Genomic DNA, 20,261 nt, shown 5'->3' with positions numbered 1-20,261 from the left:
GCATGTACCAACATTGAATTAAACTGATGACATGTACTAATACAAATAGCACATTCCAACATCAAAGTAAAAATTTAGCATTCACCAAATGAAAATGAACTGTTTATGGGTCCAAAGGATCTCTTAGCAGCTCACCGAGGTTTCCAGTTTGCTTGTACGCCATGCCACTTCCAGTGACCCACAGCTAACCTTCCATTGCTGAGGACAAGGACATTCTGCTGAATTGTGGTTTAAATAAACCGATCCGTTCCTCACCAGTATACAGGGAGCACTTTCTGTTGAGCTCAGAAAGAACGATCGCTCGGAATTGCTGTTTCTTTAGGCTTGTGTTTCCCGTTTGAAGGATGACAAGGTTGTCTTATGGGACTCCAGCCATTGTTGAAGCCTTCCATTACCCCAAGCCAACCATTTTGCCAGTGGGATTTTGGGAGCTTTAGTTTTCTAACCAGCTGGAGAGCCACAGGTTGAGTTCACCCGATTAAATGTGTAATATTGCACCGTGCGCTATACTGCAATGCTGTGTCTTGGCAAAGCCACATCCATCTGTCAGGATATAAAAGATAAGCAGCCAACACCCCCCTCCCCTACCAAATTGTGCCGCCTCATGACAAACAATATAAATGACAGCCTGATGATCTTTGAGTTTTGTGCTGTAATTGTCCCAGGGTGTCGCGATTGTGATCATCGTCACATTTGTCACACCAGGCCTGTCACTCACGCGCTTCACTTTTGTTTATATAAACAGGTGAATTGTTTGATGCCACAATTAAAACCATCTGCCATGCAAATGACTGCCAATTAACTCATCCTGTTTTAATTACCCTGATAATTGAACTCAATGTGTGCCGAGAATGACACAGAAATACTAAGTGGTCACAAGGATTATACCCATTCAATGTACCCGATGCCCAGCGGCGCTACGCTGGGGGCGCTTAATGCTGTTAACTCATCCGCTATGTGGCACTTTGCCAGGACGAGGGTGATTCTGGTCCCATGGAAAGGGCAATCTATACAATTTTTTAATCATGCCAAATGATGCCGAGTCTATGCCGAAGTGTGCCGGCTACCAGGACGTTGGGAGCCATTTTGTGCACTTAGCCGCTTAGAGAGATCAGCCGTGCAACTTACTAGAAATTCATGATTTGCAGAAATGAGGTTGAGGTAACAAAGTGACTGGCTGCGCCATTTGGTTGGCCCATACCCATGGCGGCTGGATAAAAGGATCAAATTAATTTACGAAATAGTGAGCATGGCACTGCTCTATGAGAAAAATAGACAATAATGACCGTCAAATATTGTTACTTTATTGCCAAAATAACTGATGTGAAAAGGAAATCAAAGTGACAGGAGCTCATTTAGGGTGCTTAAAACCATAAAATTAAAATGAAACAATTCATAAGTGATAAATTTCATCGGTATCAAGGAATTTCATAAACCTATAAAAAAAGAAATACATATATAAACTCAAACCTAAAACATTGATAGTTAAGTGACAAGTGCTCATCAAAGGAGCTCCAAACTCAAGTGTCCAAATATATATATATATACATATACAGTATCTCACAAAAGTAAGTACACCCCTCACATTTTTGGAAATATTTTATTCTATCTTTTCATGTGACAACACTGAGTGCCGGTTCACACTGCAGCGGCACGACTTGCACGGACTTCATAAAATTAATGTCTATGCAAGTCGCTCCAGGTCGCCCCGAAGTAGTACAGGACCCTTTTTCTAAGTCGGAGCGACTTGTGTCGCTCCTATTAGAACCGTTCCTGTACTACACATTGGACCGCGACAGTCTGCGACTTGTCAGGCTGACAAGTCGCCTGACAAGTCGTATTAGTGTGCACCGGCACTGAAGAAATGACACTTTGCTACAATGTAAAGTAGTGAGTGTACAGCTTGTATAACAGTGTAAATTTGCTGTCCCCTCAAAATAACTCAACACACAGCCATTAATGTCTAAACTGCTGGTAACAAAAGTGAGTACACCCCTAAGTGAAAATGTCCAAATTGGGTCCAAAGTGTGAATATTTTGTGTGGCCACCATTATTTTCTAGCACTGCCTTAACCCTCTTGGGCATGGAATTCACCAGAGCTTCACAGGTTGCCACTGGAGTCCTCTTCCCCTCCTCCATGATGACATCACAGAGCTGGTGGATGTTAGAGACCTTGCGCTCCTTCACCTTCTGTTTGAGGATCCCCCACAGATGCTCAATAGGGTTTAGGTCTGGAGACACGCTTGGCCCGTCCATCACCTTTACCCTCAGCTTCTTTAGTAAGGCAGTGGTTGTCTTAGAGGTGTGTTTGGGGTCGTTATCATGTTGGAATACTGCCCTGCGCCCAGTCTCTGAAGGGAGGGGATCATGCTCTGCTTCAGTATGTCACAGTACATGTTGGCATTCATGGTTCCCTCAATGATCTGTAGCTCCCAAGTGCCGGAAGCACTCATGGAGCCCCAGACCATGACACTCCCACCACCATGCCTGACTGTAGGAAGACACACTTGTCTTTGTACTCCTCACCTGGTTGCCGCCACACACGCCTGACACCATCTGACACCAAATAAATTTATCTTGGTCTCATCAGAGCACAGGAGATGGTTCCAGTAATCCATGTCCTTAGTCTGCTTGTCTTCAGCAAACTGTTTGCGGGGTTTCTTGTGCATCATCTTTAGAAGAGGCTTCCTTCTGGGATGACAGTCATGCAGACCAATTTGATGCAGTGTGCGGCGTATGGTCTGAGCACTGACAGGCTGACCCCCCACCCCTTCAACCTCTGCAGCAATGCTGGCAGCACTCATACGTCTATTTCCCAAAGACAACCTCTGGATATGACGCTGAGCACGTGCACTCAACTTCTTTGGTTGACCATGGCGAGGCCTGTTCTGAGGGGAGCCTGTCCTGTTACACCGCTGTATGGTCTTGGCCACCGTGCTGCAGCTCAGTTTCAGGGTCTTGGCAATCTTCTTATAGCCTAGGCCATCTTTATGTAGAACAACAATTCTTTTTTTCAGATCCTCAGAGAGTTCTTTGCCATGAGGTGCCATGTTGAACTTCCAGTGACCAGTATGAGAGAGTGAGAGCGATAACACCAAATTTAACACACCTGCTCCCCATTCACACCTGAGACCTTGTAACACTAACGAGTCACATGACACCGGGGAGAGAAAATGGCTAATTAGGCCCAATTTGGACATTGTCACTTAGGGGTGTACTCACTTTTGTTGCCAGTGGTTTAGACATTAATGGCTGTGTGTTGAGTTATTTTGAGGGGACAGCAAATTTACACTGTTATACAAGCTGTACACTCACTACTTTACATTGTAGCAAAGTGTCATTTCTTCAGTGTTGTCACATGAAAAGATAGAATAAAATATTTACAGAAATGTGAGGGGTGTACTTACTTTTGTGAGATACTGTATATACATCCAAACAGGGCAATCTTTTTGGGTGTGCCCCCCTTCTTTAAGGCCCAAGCATTTTTTTAAAGTTTGTTTGATTTTCTAATAGTTAATGGAGACAATTCAATGATTGTTTAGGACTGGGATGATCTGAAGGAAATTCCCACTCATTATACCGCGCATGCGTTAGGTAAAGTTTGATCCAGAAGTAGAACTTTTGTTGGTTTTAAACACTAAAGTATTGGGATTTAGCACAGCTCTGAAGAAGGGGTTCCACCCTCCAAACACGTTAGCGGGCTTATGTGGGGTTGCAGTAACACTTAAAATTTCTATCTCATGTCATCCTTCCATGTACCTGCTGTATACTTTTACACCTTTGCGAGTTTGCGTTTTATTGGTTGTTTTTCATATTAAAAAATTCCTTTTTACTCGGACATTGCGCTAGAGGTTTGCACCTTCCCCTTCTTTGTTCTCAAAAGTATTGGGACGCCGGCCTTTACACACACATGAACTTTAATGGCATCCCAGTCTTAGTCCGTAGGGTTCAACATTGAGTTGGCTCCACCCTTTGCAGCTATAACAGCTTCAACTCTTCTGGGAAGGCCGTCCACAAGGTTTAGGAGTGTCTATGGGAATGTTTCACCATTCTTCCAGAAGAGTATTTGTGAGGTCAGGCACTGATGTTGGTTGAGAAGGCCTGGCTCGCAGTCTCCACTCTAATTAACCCCAAAGGTGTTCTATGGGGTTGAGGTCAGGACTCTGTGCAGGCCAGTCAGGTTCCTCCACCCCAAACTCACTCATCCATGTCTTTATGGACCTTGCTTTGTGCACTGGTCCAAATCATTTGGTGGAGGGGGGGTTATGGTGTGGGGTTGTTTTTCAGGGGTTGGGTTTGGCCCCTTAGTTCCAGTGAAGGGAACTCTTAAGGTGTCAGCATACCAAGACATTTTGGACAATTTCATGCTCCCAAATTTGTGGGAGGAGTTTGGGGATGGCCCCTCCCTGTTCCAACATGACTGCACACCAGTCATGTTAGTAAAAGCAGCACACATTACACATTTAACCCCTCGATTGCCCCTAGATGTTAACCCCTTCCCAGCCAGTGTAATTAGTACAGTGACAGGGTACACTCACTGGCCTCTTTATTAGGTACACCTTGCTAGTAGCGGGTTGGACCTCCTTTTGCCTTTATTCTTGGTGGCAGAGATACAACAAGGTGTGGGAAACCTTCCTCAGAGATTTTCCTCCATAGTGACATGATAGCATCACACAGTTGCTGCAGATTTGTCGGCTGCACATCCATGATGGGAATCTCCCGTTCCACCACATCCCAAAGGCGCTCTATTGGATGAGATGTGGTGAGTGTGGAGGCCATTGGAGGACAGTGACCTCATTGTCATGGTGAAGAAACCAGTGGTGAGATGATTGGAGCTTTGTGACATGGTGCATTATCCTGCTGGGAGGAGCCATCAGAAGATGGGGACACCGGAGTCATAAAGGGATGGGCATGGTCAGCAACAATACTCAGGTAGGGGGTGGGGTTTATACCACTAAAGGGGCCCAAAGTGTGCCAAGACCCCCCCCCTCCCCCACACCATTACACTACCACCACCAGCCTGAACCCTTACCCCCCCCCCTCCCCCACACCATTACACCACCACCAGCCTTAACCATTACCCCCCCTCCCCCACACCATTACACCCCCACCACCAGCCTGTACCATTACCCCACCGCACCATTACACCACCACCACCAGCCTTAACTATTACCCCCCCTCCCCCCACACCATTACACCACCACCACCAGCCTAAACCATTACCCCCCCCCCTCCCCCACACCATTACACCACCTCCACCAACCTGAACCGCTACACGCCCTCCTCCTCCTCCCCCATACCATTACACCACCACCAACCTGAACCATTATCCCCCCCCCCGCACCATTACACCACCACCATCAGCCTAAACCATTACCCCCCCCCCTCCCCCACACCATTACACCACCTCCACCAACCTGAACCGCTACACGCCCTCCTCCTCCTCCCCCACACCATTACACCACCACCAACCTGAACCATTACCCCCCCCCCCCCCGCACCATTACACCACCACCACCAGCCTTAACCATTACCCCCCCTCCCCCACACCATTACACCACCTCCACCAGCCTGAACCGCTACCCCCCTCCCCCACACCATTACACCGCCACCATCGGCCTGACCCATTACCCCCCCCCATCCTCCCCCACACCATTACACCCCCACCACCAGCCTTAACCATTACCCCACCGCACCATTACACCACCACCACCAGCCTTAACTATTACCCCCCCCCTCCCCCACACCATTACACCACCTCCACCAACCTGAACCGCTACACGCCCTCCTCCTCCTCCCCCACACCATTACACCACCACCAACCTGAACCATTACCCCCCCCCCCCCCCGCACCATTACACCACCACCACCAGCCTTAACCATTACCCCCCCTCCCCCACAATATTACACCACCACCCCCGGCCTGAACCATTACCCCCCCCCCCCCACACACCATTACACCACCTCCACCAGCCTGAACCGCTACCCGCTCTCCTCCCCCACACCATTACATCACCACCACCAGCCTTAACCGTTACCCCCCCCCCCTCCCCAACACCATTACACCACCACCACCAGCCTGAACAGTTGGCCACACCCCCTTATGACATCATCGACCAGGGCATGCCATGAGAGGGAGGAGGAAATGACCCCGTACTGTGGAGAGTAGGAAATTCCCCCGATCCGTGCGGTAAAGAAATTCAATGAGTAATGAAGTTGTGATGATGAAGAATAGCGAAGGATCCGGGCGATGATTGCGCTGCGTGTGCAATGCTACAGAGAAGACATTTATTTCCTTTATTAGCTCTAATAACGGATGATGTCATAAATGGCAGCCGTGCCAGAAATTTGCTTGCTAAAATTTCTGGCTTCATAACTCCCACTCTAAAAACAAGCGAGCGAATATTCAGCCGCCGGGAACCGGCGCGCCGCCTGGATAACATTCCATTTTTAAAGTGAAAACTTTACACAAAAAAAGAGAAATTTGTATTTCTATTAAAGGAATGGTCCCTCCCTAGAGAGGGGAATCCCTACATTGGTGACACAAACAGCAATATAATGACATCAGCTTTGTTAAATGGAGAGCTCTAGGTCTGACCCAGCAGGAGGCATGTGGGATCTCTGCAGAGGGACCACTGCTTGCACACAAAGTGCAAGGGTTCCTCTCTGCAGCATGCTGGCAGGGGACAGGCTTTCCTACTCAAGCTGTGGCTGCTTTCTAAAGAAAATACGTAAGATGTTGCACCCCTTTTGATTTGTTGCCCCTGGAATATAGCTGAAGGTGTAATTAGCTCTGCAGGTAACAGACAAGGGGTTGTTAGGCCCTGTAGGTACCTATTGGTGCAGAGGGGGCATGCAGGATCTCTGCAGAGAGACCACTGTTTCCATGCAAAGTAGGTCCTTCTATGCAGCATGCTGGCAGGGGACAGGCTTTCCTACTAAAGCTGTGGCTGCTTTCTAAAGAAAATATGTTGTAAGATTTTGCACCCCTTTTGATTTGTTGCCCCGGCAATATAGCTGAAGGTGTACCTAACTCTGCAGGCAACAGACAAGGGGTTGTTGAGCCCTGTAATGTGGAGGGGGCGTGATGGACCTCTGCAGAGAGACCACTGCTTGCACACATAGTGTATAGCTCCGTCTCTGCAGCATGCTGGCAGGGGATAGGCATTTTAACTCAAGCTGTGGCTGCTTTTAAAGAAAAGAAAATTGTAATATTGCAAGAACACTGCAGAGAGACCACTGCTTCCATGCAAAGTAGGTCCTTCACTGCAGCATGTTGGCAGGGGATAGGCTTTCCTACTCAAGCTGTGGCTGCTTTCTAAAGAAAATAAGTTGTATGATTTTGCACCCCTTTCTGATTTGTTGCACTTGGAATATAGCTGAAGGTGTCCTTCTCCGCAGCATGCTGAGCAAGGGACAGGCTTTTTAACTCAAGCTGGGGCAGCTTAAAAAAAAAAACTAATTGTAGGATTTTGCACCCCCTTTTGATTTGTTGCACCTGAAAAATAGCTGATGGTGTACTTAGCTCTGCAGGCAATAGAGAAGGCTCTTTTAGGTCCTGCAGAAAATAAGTTGTATGATTTTGCACCCCTTTTGATTTGTTGCACCTGAAATATAGCTGAAGGTGTACCTAACTCTGCAGGCAACAGACAAGGGGTTGTTGAGCCCTCTAAGTACCTTTTAGTGTGGAGGGGGTTTGTGGGACCTCTGCAGAGGGACCACTGCTTGCACACAACATGTATAGCTCCCTCTCTGCAGCATGCTGGCAGGGGATAGGCATTTTAACTCAAGCTGTGGCTGCTTTTAAAGAAAAGAAAATTGTAATATTGCAAGAACACTGCAGAGAGACCACTGCTTCCATGCAAAGTAGGTCCTTCTTTGCAGCATGCTGGCAGGGGATAGGCTTTCCTACTCAAGCTGTGGCTGCTTTCTAAAGAAAATATGTTGTAAGATTTTGCACCCCTTTTGATTTGTTGCCCCGGCAATATAGCTGAAGGTGTACCTAACTCTGCAGGCAACAGACAAGGGGTTGTTGAGCCCTGTAATGTGGAGGGGGCGTGATGGACCTCTGCAGAGAGACCACTGCTTGCACACATAGTGTATAGCTCCGTCTCTGCAGCATGCTGGCAGGGGATAGGCATTTTAACTCAAGCTGTGGCTGCTTTTAAAGAAAAGAAAATTGTAATATTGCAAGAACACTGCAGAGAGACCACTGCTTCCATGCAAAGTAGGTCCTTCACTGCAGCATGTTGGCAAGGGACAGGCTTTCCTACTCAAGCTGTGGCTGCTTTCTAAAGAAAATAAGTTGTAAGATTTTGCACCCCTTTAGATTTGTTGCCCCTGGAATATAGCTGATGGTGTACTTAGCTCTGCAGGCAATAGAGAAGGTGCTGTTAGGTCCTGCAGAGCTTGCAGTCAGCACAGTAGAGTTGAGATCAGAATGTGGATTGTATGTGAAGTCTTTCCATGCACAGGGTGGGTATTATGCTCTGCTTGGGGGGGGGGGGGGGGGGGGGTCAGGGCCGCTGGGACTCCAGGCTCTGTGTTGCAGTGTTCCAGGTAGGTCCTGCTCAGCCTCAAGCATTACAAGCTGTGCATTCTTCCAGTCCCTGCTCCCTGGCTCCCAGCTGCACTGAGTGTTTCCATAACAGAGACCAGATGCAGCCCAGTGTCTCCGGCTCTTATCTGGAGTTGTTCTTGGCGGGGCTCAGCTCTGAATTTCAGGAATACTTTACTTTATTTAGGATCAGGGCTGGCTGTGGCTGGGATCGGCCTCCCAACATCTGCTCTGCATTTCCACCCATTTAAAGAGCAGGGACAGGGCTGCGGGGGTCTCCTGTTAACCCTTGCTCTGCTCCCACGCTCCCGCCATGTGACAGGCGGCCGCAGGTCCCCCGCTCATCACCCGTTCTCACGCCCTCTCTTCCTCTTTCTGCTGTAATACTCTCACTTTTCTTCTGTTGGGTTGCTGCTTCCTCATTGCCTCTCCTGTTAAGTGGAATCTGTAGATAAAACAGTCACTTGTGATTGAGATCAGCACTCTAGAGCTGTGATGGTCAACTTTCATTATCAGGGCTCCCAAGAGCGGCCCCTGACATCACCAAAAGGCCACACATACAATTCAGGGAATATTCATTATCAGAGACAGCAAACTGCAGAGATGATACAAGAGATGGTCAGAGACTGCAGACATGATACAAGAGATGGTCAGAGACTGCAGACTTGATACAGGAGATGGTCAGAGACTGCAGGCATGATACAGGAGATGGTCAGAGACTGCAGACATGATACAGGAGATGGTCAGAGACTGCAGACATGATACAAGAGATGGTCATAGACTGCAGACATGATACAGGAGATGGTCAGAGACTGCAGACATGATACAGGAGATGGTCAGAGACTGCAGACATGATACAAGAGATGGTCAGAGACTGCAGACATGATACAGGAGATGATCAGAGACTGCAGACATGATACAAGAGATGGTCAGAGACTGCAGACATGATACAGGAGATGGTCAGTGACTGCAGAAATGATACAAGAGATGGTCAGTGACTGCAGGAATGATACAAGAGATGGTCAGAGACTGCAGACATGATACAGGAGATGGTCAGAGACTGCAGACATGATACAGGAGATGGTCAAAGACTGCAGACATGATACAAGAGATGGTCAGAGACTGCAGACATGATACATAAGATGGTCAGAGACTGCAGACATGATACAAGAGATGGTCAGAGACTGCAGACATGATACATAAGATGGTCAGTGACTGCAGACATGATACAGGAGATGGTGAAAGACTGCAGACATGATACAAGAGATGGTCAGAGACTGGAGACATGATGCAGGAGATGGTCAGAGATTGCAGACATGATACAGGAGATGGTCAGAGACTGCAGACATGATACAAGAGATGGTCAGAGACTGCAGACATGATACAAGAGATGGTCAGAGACTGCGGACATGATACAAGAGATGGTCAGAGACTGCAGACATGATACAGGAGGTGGTCAGAGACTGCAGACATGATACAAGAGATGGTCAGAGACTGCAGACATGATACAGGAGGTGGTCAGAGACTGCAGACATGATGCAGGAGATGGTCAGAGATTGCAGACGTGATACAGGAGATGCCAAAACTGAACTCTCATCTAGGGATCAATTGTACAAAAAATTCAGTCCTTGCAACTGAATTTTTTGCCCATTTCTGTTGGACAATTTACTCTCCTCCATTGATGGATCGGGGTAGGGGTGGGGGGGGGGGGCGGTTCACTAATGTGGTGTGAAAAGCGTTGTCACTCTCTTTGTGCAGCTATACAGCACAGCAGGTGCGGATGGATTATTGGAGTTCATGCATTCCTTTACAATTTTGCAGCCAATAGCATGCTTCCTGTATGGATTGTTCAGCTGTGTAATTTGGGGGGTGTGGCTTGAGGTGTCATGTGAGTCTTTCTGTAGCGCTCATTTTTCCCATGACTTTGGAGTATTAAAGTAATAATAAGACCTCAGCGTTTTTTTTTTATTAAACACATTGAGCGACAATCAATCAAATATTCCCCAGTAAAGGATGTGTTGAAATTCTTACCCCAGCACTTTCAATGCTGATGGATCCTGCTTTCTCTGTGCTGCTTCCCTGAACTTACAGTCTTTGCAGGAAAAACGTTTAACAGTGGACAGTGCAGTCTGCAGTCAGTCTGTTAGCTTTGAAAATGGAGGATTAGGGATTATGGGAATGCCTTGCCATCCTAGGGTACAGGGCTGTGTGTGTTCTATTGATGCACACAGTGTAGGAAGACACAACTATAGTCCCTACATGCAGGGGTGGCTCCATAGGATGCTGCATAGAAAGGAGTCACCCTGAAACAGGAAACCCGCAGCAGCGGTCATGGCACCGGCTTAAACTGGAACATTGGTAAGGAATAATATAGAAAGAAGCTGCGTACTCAGTAAGGGATTCAATCAGCTGTTGAATGAGCTTACAGGATGTAATATCTAACACCTGTTTTATTCAGGTGCCCGCTCTTACCTTTATCAGCAATAAAATGTTTCTCTGTGTGCCCCTCTGATGTTGGTTTCACTTTTTTTTTTTTTTTTTATTTTGACCTCTGGACTAAGCTCCGCCCAACTGCCTGCACCCTGTCCAATGAGAGTAGCATTGATGGCCATTAAGGTGTTCTGATTGGGTAATTGGGAGAAGTTTGGAGGGCGAAGTTCAACCTCAAGTAAAAAAAGTAAAGCTAGCATCGGAGGGGCAAATATACGTTTTTGGCTAATAGTAATTAAAGTGACCGCAATCTGCATGTTCCCAGACTCCTCCAAATCCCCAAATTATTAATATTGCTGCTGTGATCTGACTTCCTGTTAGAGGGTGTTTACAGTCCTTCTTCATAGTCCCACTGTATGTAGGAACCTGCCTTGGTCCCACTGTATGTAGGAATGTAGCCACCCTCTCTTGGTCCCACTGTATGTAGGAATGTAGCCACCCCGCCTTGATCCCCCTGTATGTAGGAATGTAGCCACCCTGCCTTGGTCCCCCTGTATGTAGGAATGTAGCCACCCCGCCTTGATCCCTCTGTATGTAGGAACGTAGCCCACCCTGCCTTGGGTCCCACCGTATGTAGGAAGGTAGCCACCCTGCCTTGGTCCCCCTGTATGTAGGAATGTAGCCACCCTGCCTTGGTCCCACTGTATGTAGGAACGTAGCCACCCTCTCTTGGTCCCCCTGTATGTAGGAATGTAGCCACCTTGCCTTGGTCCCACTGTATGTAGGAACGTAGCCACCCTGCCTTGGTCCCACTGTATGTAGGAACGTAGCCACCCTCTCTTGGTCCCCCTGTATGTAGGAATGTAGCCACCTTGCCTTGGTCCCACTGTATGTAGGAATGTAGCCACCCTGCCTTGGTCCCACTGTATGTAGGAACGTAGCCACCCTGCCTTGGTCCCACTGTATGTAGGAACGTAGCCACCCTCTCTTGGTCCCCCTGTATGTAGGAATGTAGCCACCTTGCCTTGGTCCCACTGTATGTAGGAATGTAGCCACCATCTCTTGCTCACTCCGGAGATGGACTATGGTATGTGTAGTTTTACAGAGGACCAAGGCAGGGTGGCTGAAGATGGATTACTGGGCAGTTAAGTAGTGGATGTCTCTGGATTATTTTTGGAGGCTAAGGGGATCGTTTGGTGTCACTTTAAATTGTCAGGCAGGACTCTTTAGTTTTCAATATTTGAAATGGTTGACAGGTTCACTTTAAATAAAAGGGACCAATGTGAGTGATGCATCGCCCTGTACCCCCCTCCCCGGCGGGCATGGCTGGCTGGTACCCTCAGTCCGGCAGCACATGGCACCATACAGCCAGCTCTGCCCCCCCCCCCCCTCCTCTCGGCTCGGCATTTGGCACCATTGTGTAGACGTGATCCTGGATGCCCGCGCTGATGATGGACTCCAGATGTCGGCTCCGTACAAGCGTCCAGCTGCAGCCCATTAGCAAGCAAATAAAAATAATCCAAAGAGAGGAGGAGAGTTCCTGGCTGGAGCCGGGGCTGGGAGCTCTGGAGTTTTCCAAGACCTGTCAAAAAAACACAAGCGCCAATCGCCAACCACTCTGCAGCTGAGAAAAGTGCTTCTCATAACAGGGAGCCTCTTATCTGTGGCACCAGGAGGGGGCACTGGGGACACAATCCCACATGGTGCAAGCCAGTCGTGGCCAGTGGGGCGTATGCCGGAGAGAAAGAGAGAAGCAACCGGGCTTGGTGTGCGTCCGTTCGTACAAAAATAAAAGAGGCGAGGAATCCTACAAACTGTGCCACCGGGTGGCACGTGAGGGGTTAAGTTGGGCCCTGGCAGACTCCTTCCCTCCTGTCTTCTGCCCGGCGTTCCCTTCTTTGGTCTTGGCTGGAGTTGCAGGACGGATCTCGGCAGCTGCCACACACCTGTCCTCGGCTCTCAAACTGCAGTGAACCCTGCGGACCTCGTCGCTGGCAGAGGAACAGAGCGCCGCCGCCAGCCAGGCAAGGGTTAATAATAGTAGAGGAGGTGGGGGGGGGGGGGACACAGCTGATCCCAGCAGCAGGTGTTTCGGAATCGCTTTAACTGCTGCTCTCCGTCCCCGTCTTCCATCACCCCCGACCCTCTCCACCTGAATGGTAATTTCCACCCAGCCTGGGTCGCCCCCCTGGCCTGGCACAATCTGTCATCTCATAGATTATAAAGTGAACCTGGTATTGTGCGCAACTCTTCTCATTCTTTTCTTTTATTTCCTCTTCGCAGGCAGTTCACACGATTCCCAAATTACAATGCCAGACTCACCGGCTGATGTGAAGACCCAGACGAGGACCACGCCACCCACCATGCCCCCTCCATCGCCTGCGCTGAGCCAAGGGACCAACCGCACTTCCTCCTACACCCCAAGCACAAGTGAGATGGGGGGGGGGTCTGTATAGAAACTTGGGGGGTGGTACTTTAGATATGCCATGGGAAGCCTTCTTGGAAAGGGTTTTTGTTAGCTGTCATGACATGCTGAGACTTGTGGTTCTTCTACAAGGTGGCACTAGATTGCCCCATCATCTACACCAAATGTTCTCCAGCCTGTCCTCAGTCCCCACCAGAAATGCACCTTTTGTAATATCTGTCCTACAACATACCAATGTACACCAGGAATACTTCCACAAGGGGTACTCATGTACTTTAGGGGTACTTTCATAAGAGATACTCATGTACCCCAGGGGTACTTTCACAAAGGGTACTCATGTATCTCAGGGGTACTTCCACAAGGGGTACTCATGTACCCCAGGGGTACTTTCACAAAGAGTACTTATGTATCTCAGGGGTACTTCCACAAGGGGTACTCATGTACCCCAGGGGTACTTTCACAAAGGGTACTTATGTATCTCAGGGGTACTTCCACAAGGGGTACTCATGTATCTCAGGGGTACTTCCCCAAGAGATACTCATTTACCCTAGGGGTACTTCCACAAGGGGTACTCATGTATCTCAGGGGTACTTCCACAAGGGGTACTCATGTACCCCAGGGGTACTTTCACGAGATGCACTCATGTACCCCAGGGATACTTTCATGAGATGTACTCATGTATCCCAGGGATACTTTAATGAGATGTACCCATGTGCCTCAGAGGTACTTTAATGAAGGATACACATGTACCACAGGGGTACTTTCACAAGAGGTACTCATGTATCCCAGGGGTACTTTCAGGAGAGTTACTCATGTACCCCAGGGGTACTTTCAGGAGAGGTACTCATGTACCCCAGTGGTACTTACACGAGGTGTACTTATGTACACTAGAAGTGCTTTCACAAAGGGTACTTTTACAAGAGGCACTCATGTATACCGGGGTACTTTTTTCAGAGGTATTTATGTACCCCAGGGATAATAGAATATTGGTATATTTTCATGAGAGGTATTCATGTACCGCAGGGGTATTTTCATGAGAGGTACTCATGTACCCCAGGGGTACTTTCACAAAAGATACTCATGTACCTCAGGGGTACTTTCAAAAGAGATACTCATGTACCTCAGGGGTACTTTCACGAGATGTACTCATGTACCCCAGGGGTACTTTCACTAGAGATACTGGAAAATTGGTATATTTTCACGAGAGGTATTCATGTACCACAGGGGTACTTTCATGAGAGGTATTCATGTACCCCAGGGGTACTTTCATGAGAGGTATTCATGTACCCCAGGGGTACTTTCATGAGAGGTATTCATGTACCACAGGGGTACTTTCATAAGAGGTATTCATGTACCCAAGGGGTACTTTCACGAGGAGTACTTATGTACTACAGGAGTACTTTCATGAAGGTTACTCATGTACCCCAGGGGTACTTTCACAAGGGGTTACTCGTAGGATCGTTTGACAGAACATTCAATGTACATATCATTTTATATTAAAAAATTTTCATTCAACTGCAATTGTATTTTTGGTACAATAGTAGCAAATAAATTACAAATGACTGAGGACTCCAATAACTGGAACAACAAAACAATTATTTCCCAAGCCTTCAAAAATTCTTCTCATTCCAGCCAAAAACAAATGTTGGGGGGGGGGGGGGTATATTGTTTAATAATGTAGAATATCAATCCTCCATCAAATTAGGGCTAGGTGGTAATAAATCATTATGTTCTGTAATTCAGGCTGTGTCTTGGTAGTTTAGATACCCACAGAGGACACTGGGAGGAAATAATCCAGCTATTTAATATTTCTCCCAGGAAAGTAATGACATTAATGAAAACCCGATGTCCTAAAGAAGTGTATTGGCCCAAGATCATCCAATAGACCCCTCATCCAATCTAGTAGATCCCCTGATCAAGTGTCTCCTGAGATCTAGGGTCCCCAAAGACATCCTTATCTGGGCAAAGTCAGTCCTACTGTAATCCTATTTACACATTATCCTAATATTCTAATAGTCTTCAGACATGCCAGGATTTCCAGTACTCCTTCACAGGTGTTGGGTAAAGAAGCCATGCTTGGGGAAGGTGCATGGTAAGGGGTTTAAACCATGAAGCAAGTGCCCTCTTTTCAATGCCCATCTAAACATGATCTAAGTATTCTCAGCAGGGCTGGATTTACTATTAGACACAATAGGCTGTGCCTATAGGCACCTTAGGGTGGATTTACCATTAAACACAACAGGCTGTTTTTAAAAGGTGGAAATATGATCTCATATACAGTATCTCACAAAAGTAAGTACACCCTCACATTTTTGTAAATATTTTATTCTATCTTTTCATGTGACAACACTGAAGAAATGACACTTTGCTACAATGTAAAGTAGTGAGTGTACAGCTTGTATAACAGTGTAAATTTACTGTCCCCTCAAAATAACTCAACACACAGCCATTAATGTCTAAACCGCTGGCAACAAAAGTCAGTACACCCCTAAGTGACAATGTCCAAATTGGGCCCAAAGTGTCAATATTTTGTGTGGCCACCATTATTTTCCAGCACTGCCTTAAGGGCATGGAGTTCCCCAGAGCTTCACAGGTTGTCACTGGAGTCCTCTTCCCCTCCTCCATGATGACATCACAGAGCTGGTGGATGTTAGAGACCTTGCGCTCCTCCCCCTTCTGTTTGAGGATCCCCACAGATGCTCAATAGGGTTTAGGTCTGGAGACATGCTTGGCCAGTCCATCACCTTTACCCTCAGCTTCTTTAGTAAGGCAGTGGTCATCTTGGAGGTGTTTGGGGTCGTTATGTTGGAATACTGCCCTGTAGCCCAGTCTCTGAAGGGAGGGGATCATGCTCTGCTTCAGTATGTCACAGTACATGTTGGCATTCATGGTTCCCTCAATGAACTGTAGCTCCCCAGTGCCGGCAGCACTCATGCAGCCCCAGACCATGACACTCCCATCACCATGCTTGACTGTAGGAAGACACACTTGTCTTTGTACTCCTCACCTGGTTGCCGCCACTCACGCCTGACACCATCTGAACCAAATAAGTTTATCTTGATCTCATCAGAGCACAGGAGATGGTTCCAGTAATCCATGTCCTTAGTTTGCTTGTCTTCAGCAAACTGTTTGCGGGCTTTCTTGTGCATCATCTTTAGAAGAGGCTTCCTTCTGGGATGACAACCATGCAGACCAATTTGATGCAGTGTGCGGTGTATGGTCTGAGCACTGACAGGCTGACCCCCCACCCCTTCAACCTCCGCAGCAATGCTGGCAGCACTCATACGTCTATTTCCCAAAGACAACCTCTGGATATGACGCTGAGCACGTGCACTTAACTTCTTTGGTCAACCATGGCGAGGCCTGTTCTGAATGGAATCTGTCCTGTTAAACCGCTGTATGGTCTTGGCCACCGTGCTGCAGCTCAGTTTCAGGGTCTTGGCAATCTTCTTATTCCCTGCCATTTTTCGACGAGTGTGTACGGGGCTTTAGATTGTTTCTTGAATATTTATTTTTCTTCAATATCTTTATTTTCTGGTTGTGTGTGGGCAAATCTCAGATGGGACATGAATGGAAGAAGGGATTGTTCCAGAGCTGCATTGATGTGTGTATGGTGTGGTATATGGGGTGTGTGGTATATGGGGTGTGGTATATGGGGTGGTATATGGGGGGTATGGTGTGGTATATGGGGTGTATACGGCTTTAAACCCCCAAACAATATGGATGGGCAGCTTTTCCCCTCACTCATATCTGTCATATGTGTCCCTCACTGGGGATAACACGATCTCTGACATACAATGTATCTATCGTCTGTCATATTCTATCATACACCGCATTGTCTCTATGGATCTCTCATACACCGCATTGTCTCTCTGGATCTCACACACCGCATTGTCTCTCTGGATCTCTCATACACCGCATTGTCTCCCTGGATCTCTCATACACCGCATTGTCTCTCTGGATCTCTCATACACCGCATTGTCTCTCTGGATCTCTCATACACCGCATTGTCTCTATGGATCTCTCATACACCGCATTGTCTCTCTGGATCTCATACACCGCATTGTCTCTCTGGATCTCATACACCGCATTGTCTCCCTGGATCTCTCATACACCGCATTGTCTCTCTGGATCTCACACACCGCATTGTCTCTCTGGATCTCACACACCGCATTGTCTCTCTGGATCTCTCATACACCGCATTGTCTCTCTGGATCTCTCATACACCGCATTGTCTCTCTGGATCTCTCATACACCGCATTGTCTCCCTGGATCTCTCATACACCGCATTGTCTCCCTGGATCTCTCATACACCTCATTGTCTCTCTGGATCTCATACACCGCATTGTCTCTCTGGATCTCTCATACACCGCATTGTCTCTCTGGATCTCTCATACACTGCATTGTCTCTCTGGATCTCATACACCGCATTGTCTCTCTGGATCTCTCATACACCGCATTGTCACTATGGATCTCTCATACACCGCATTGTCTCTCTGGATCTCTCATACACCGCATTGTCACTATGGATCTCTCATACACCGCATTGTCTCTCTGGATCTCTCATACACCGCATTGTCTCCCTGGATCTCTCATACACCGCATTGTCTCTCTGGATCTCTCATACACCGCATTGTCTCCCTGGATCTCTCATACACCTCATTGTCTCTCTGGATCTCTCATACACCGCATTGTCTCTCTGGATCTCACACACCGCATTGTCTCTCTGGATCTCACACACCGCATTGTCTCTCTGGATCTCTCATACACCGCATTGTCTCTCTGGATCTCTCATACACCGCATTGTCTCTCTGGATCTCTCATACACCGCATTGTCTCCCTGGATCTCTCATACACCGCATTGTCTCTCTGGATCTCATACACCGCATTGTCTCCCTGGATCTCTCATACACCGCATTGTCTCTCTGGATCTCACACACCGCATTGTCTCTCTGGATCTCACACACCGCATTGTCTCTCTGGATCTCTCATACACCGCATTGTCTCTCTGGATCTCTCATACACCGCATTGTCTCTCTGGATCTCTCATACACCGCATTGTCTCCCTGGATCTCTCATACACCGCATTGTCTCCCTGGATCTCTCATACACCTCATTGTCTCTCTGGATCTCATACACCGCATTGTCTCTCTGGATCTCTCATACACCGCATTGTCTCTCTGGATCTCTCATACACCGCATTGTCTCCCTGGATCTCTCATACACCGCATTGTCTCTCTGGATCTCACACACCGCATTGTCTCTCTGGATCTCACACACCGCATTGTCTCTCTGGATCTCTCATACACCGCATTGTCTCTCTGGATCTCTCATACACCGCATTGTCTCCCTGGATCTCTCATACACCGCATTGTCTCCCTGGATCTCTCATACACCTCATTGTCTCTCTGGATCTCATACACCGCATTGTCTCTCTGGATCTCTCATACACTGCATTGTCTCTCTGGATCTCATACACCGCATTGTCTCTCTGGATCTCTCATACACCGCATTGTCTCTCTGGATCTCTCATACACCGCATTGTCTCTCTGGATCTCTCATACACTGCATTGTCACTATGGATCTCTCATACACCGCATTGTCTCTCTGGATCTCACACACCGCATTGTCTCCCTGGATCTCTCATACACCGCATTGTCTCTCTGGATCTCACACACCGCATTGTCTCTCTGGATCTCTCATACACCGCATTGTCTCCCTGGATCTCTCATACACCGCATTGTCTCCCTGGATCTCTCATACACCGCATTGTCTCTCTGGATCTCTCATACACCGCATTGTCTCTCTGGATCTCTCATACACCGCATTGTCTCTATGGATCTCATACACCGCATTGTCTCTCTGGATCTCTCATACACCGCATTGTCTCTATGGATCTCTCATACACCGCATTGTCTCTATGGATCTCATACACCGCATTGTCTCTCTGGATCTCATACACCGCATTGTCTCCCTGGATCTCTCATACACCGCATTGTCTCTATGGATCTCATACACCGCATTGTCTCTCTGGATCTCTCATACACCGCATTGTCTCTCTGGATCTCATACACCGCATTGTCTCTCTGGATCTCATACACCGCATTGTCTCTATGGATCTCTCATACACCGCATTGTCTCCCTGGATCTCTCATACGACGCATTGTCTCTCTGGATCTCTCATACATCGCATTGTCTCCCTGGATCTCATACACCGCATTGTCTCTCTGGATCTCTCATACACCGCATTGTCTCCCTGGATCTCTCATACACTGCATTGTCTCCCTGGATCTCTCATACACCGCATTGTCTCTATGGATCTCTCATACACTGCATTGTCTCTCTGGATCTCTCATACACTGCATTGTCTCTCTGGATCTCTCATACACTGCATTGTCTCTCTGGATCTCTCATACACCGCATTGTCTCCCTGGATCTCTCATGCCCCGTACACACGTGCAGATTATCTGCAGACTTTTGTCTGCAGACTTACCTTTTCTATGTAGTGCAAGGGCCTGCCGGATTGCATACAAATTGAAAGTGTTTAGGTTTGACCTCATATTATATGGTTTTGGTAAGTCTGCAGACAAAAGTCTGCAGATAATCTGCACGTGTGTATGGGGCATCATACACCGCATTGTCTCTATGGATCTCTCATACACCGCATTGTCTCTATGGATCTCTCATACACCGCATTGTCTCTATGGATCTCTCATACACCGCATTGTCTCTATGGATCTCTCATACACCGCATTGTCTCTATGGATCTCATACACCGCATTGTCTCCCTGGATCTCTCATACACCGCATTGTCTCTATGGATCTCTCATACACTGCATTGTCTCCCTG

At 47.7% G+C, this 20,261-nt stretch overlaps 1 protein-coding gene across 5 annotated transcripts in view; it reads left to right on the top strand.

Moving 5' to 3' along the window:
• The window catches only part of CBFA2T3 (CBFA2/RUNX1 partner transcriptional co-repressor 3), an 80,838-nt gene that overhangs the window by 20,966 nt on the left and 39,611 nt on the right, over nucleotides 1-20,261 (top strand). For 4 of the 5 annotated variants that reach the window (XM_082269603.1, XM_082269602.1, XM_082269606.1 and 1 more), the window contains exon 1: nucleotides 13,250-13,417. In XM_082269603.1, coding sequence (XP_082125729.1) covers nucleotides 13,297-13,417 — 121 coding nt within the window. In that variant the 5' untranslated portion in view covers nucleotides 13,250-13,296. Of the gene's footprint in view, nucleotides 1-13,249; nucleotides 13,418-20,261 lie in introns of those variants that run through there. The other variant, XM_082269604.1, reaches the window with a different exon arrangement.

Source organism: Pelophylax lessonae (genome assembly GCF_965119305.1).
Source record: "Pelophylax lessonae genome assembly, chromosome: 10".
Lineage (NCBI taxonomy): Eukaryota > Metazoa > Chordata > Amphibia > Anura > Ranidae > Pelophylax > Pelophylax lessonae.
Note: the sequence above shows the minus strand (reverse complement) of the source record. Positions and strands in the feature narration are given on the sequence as shown.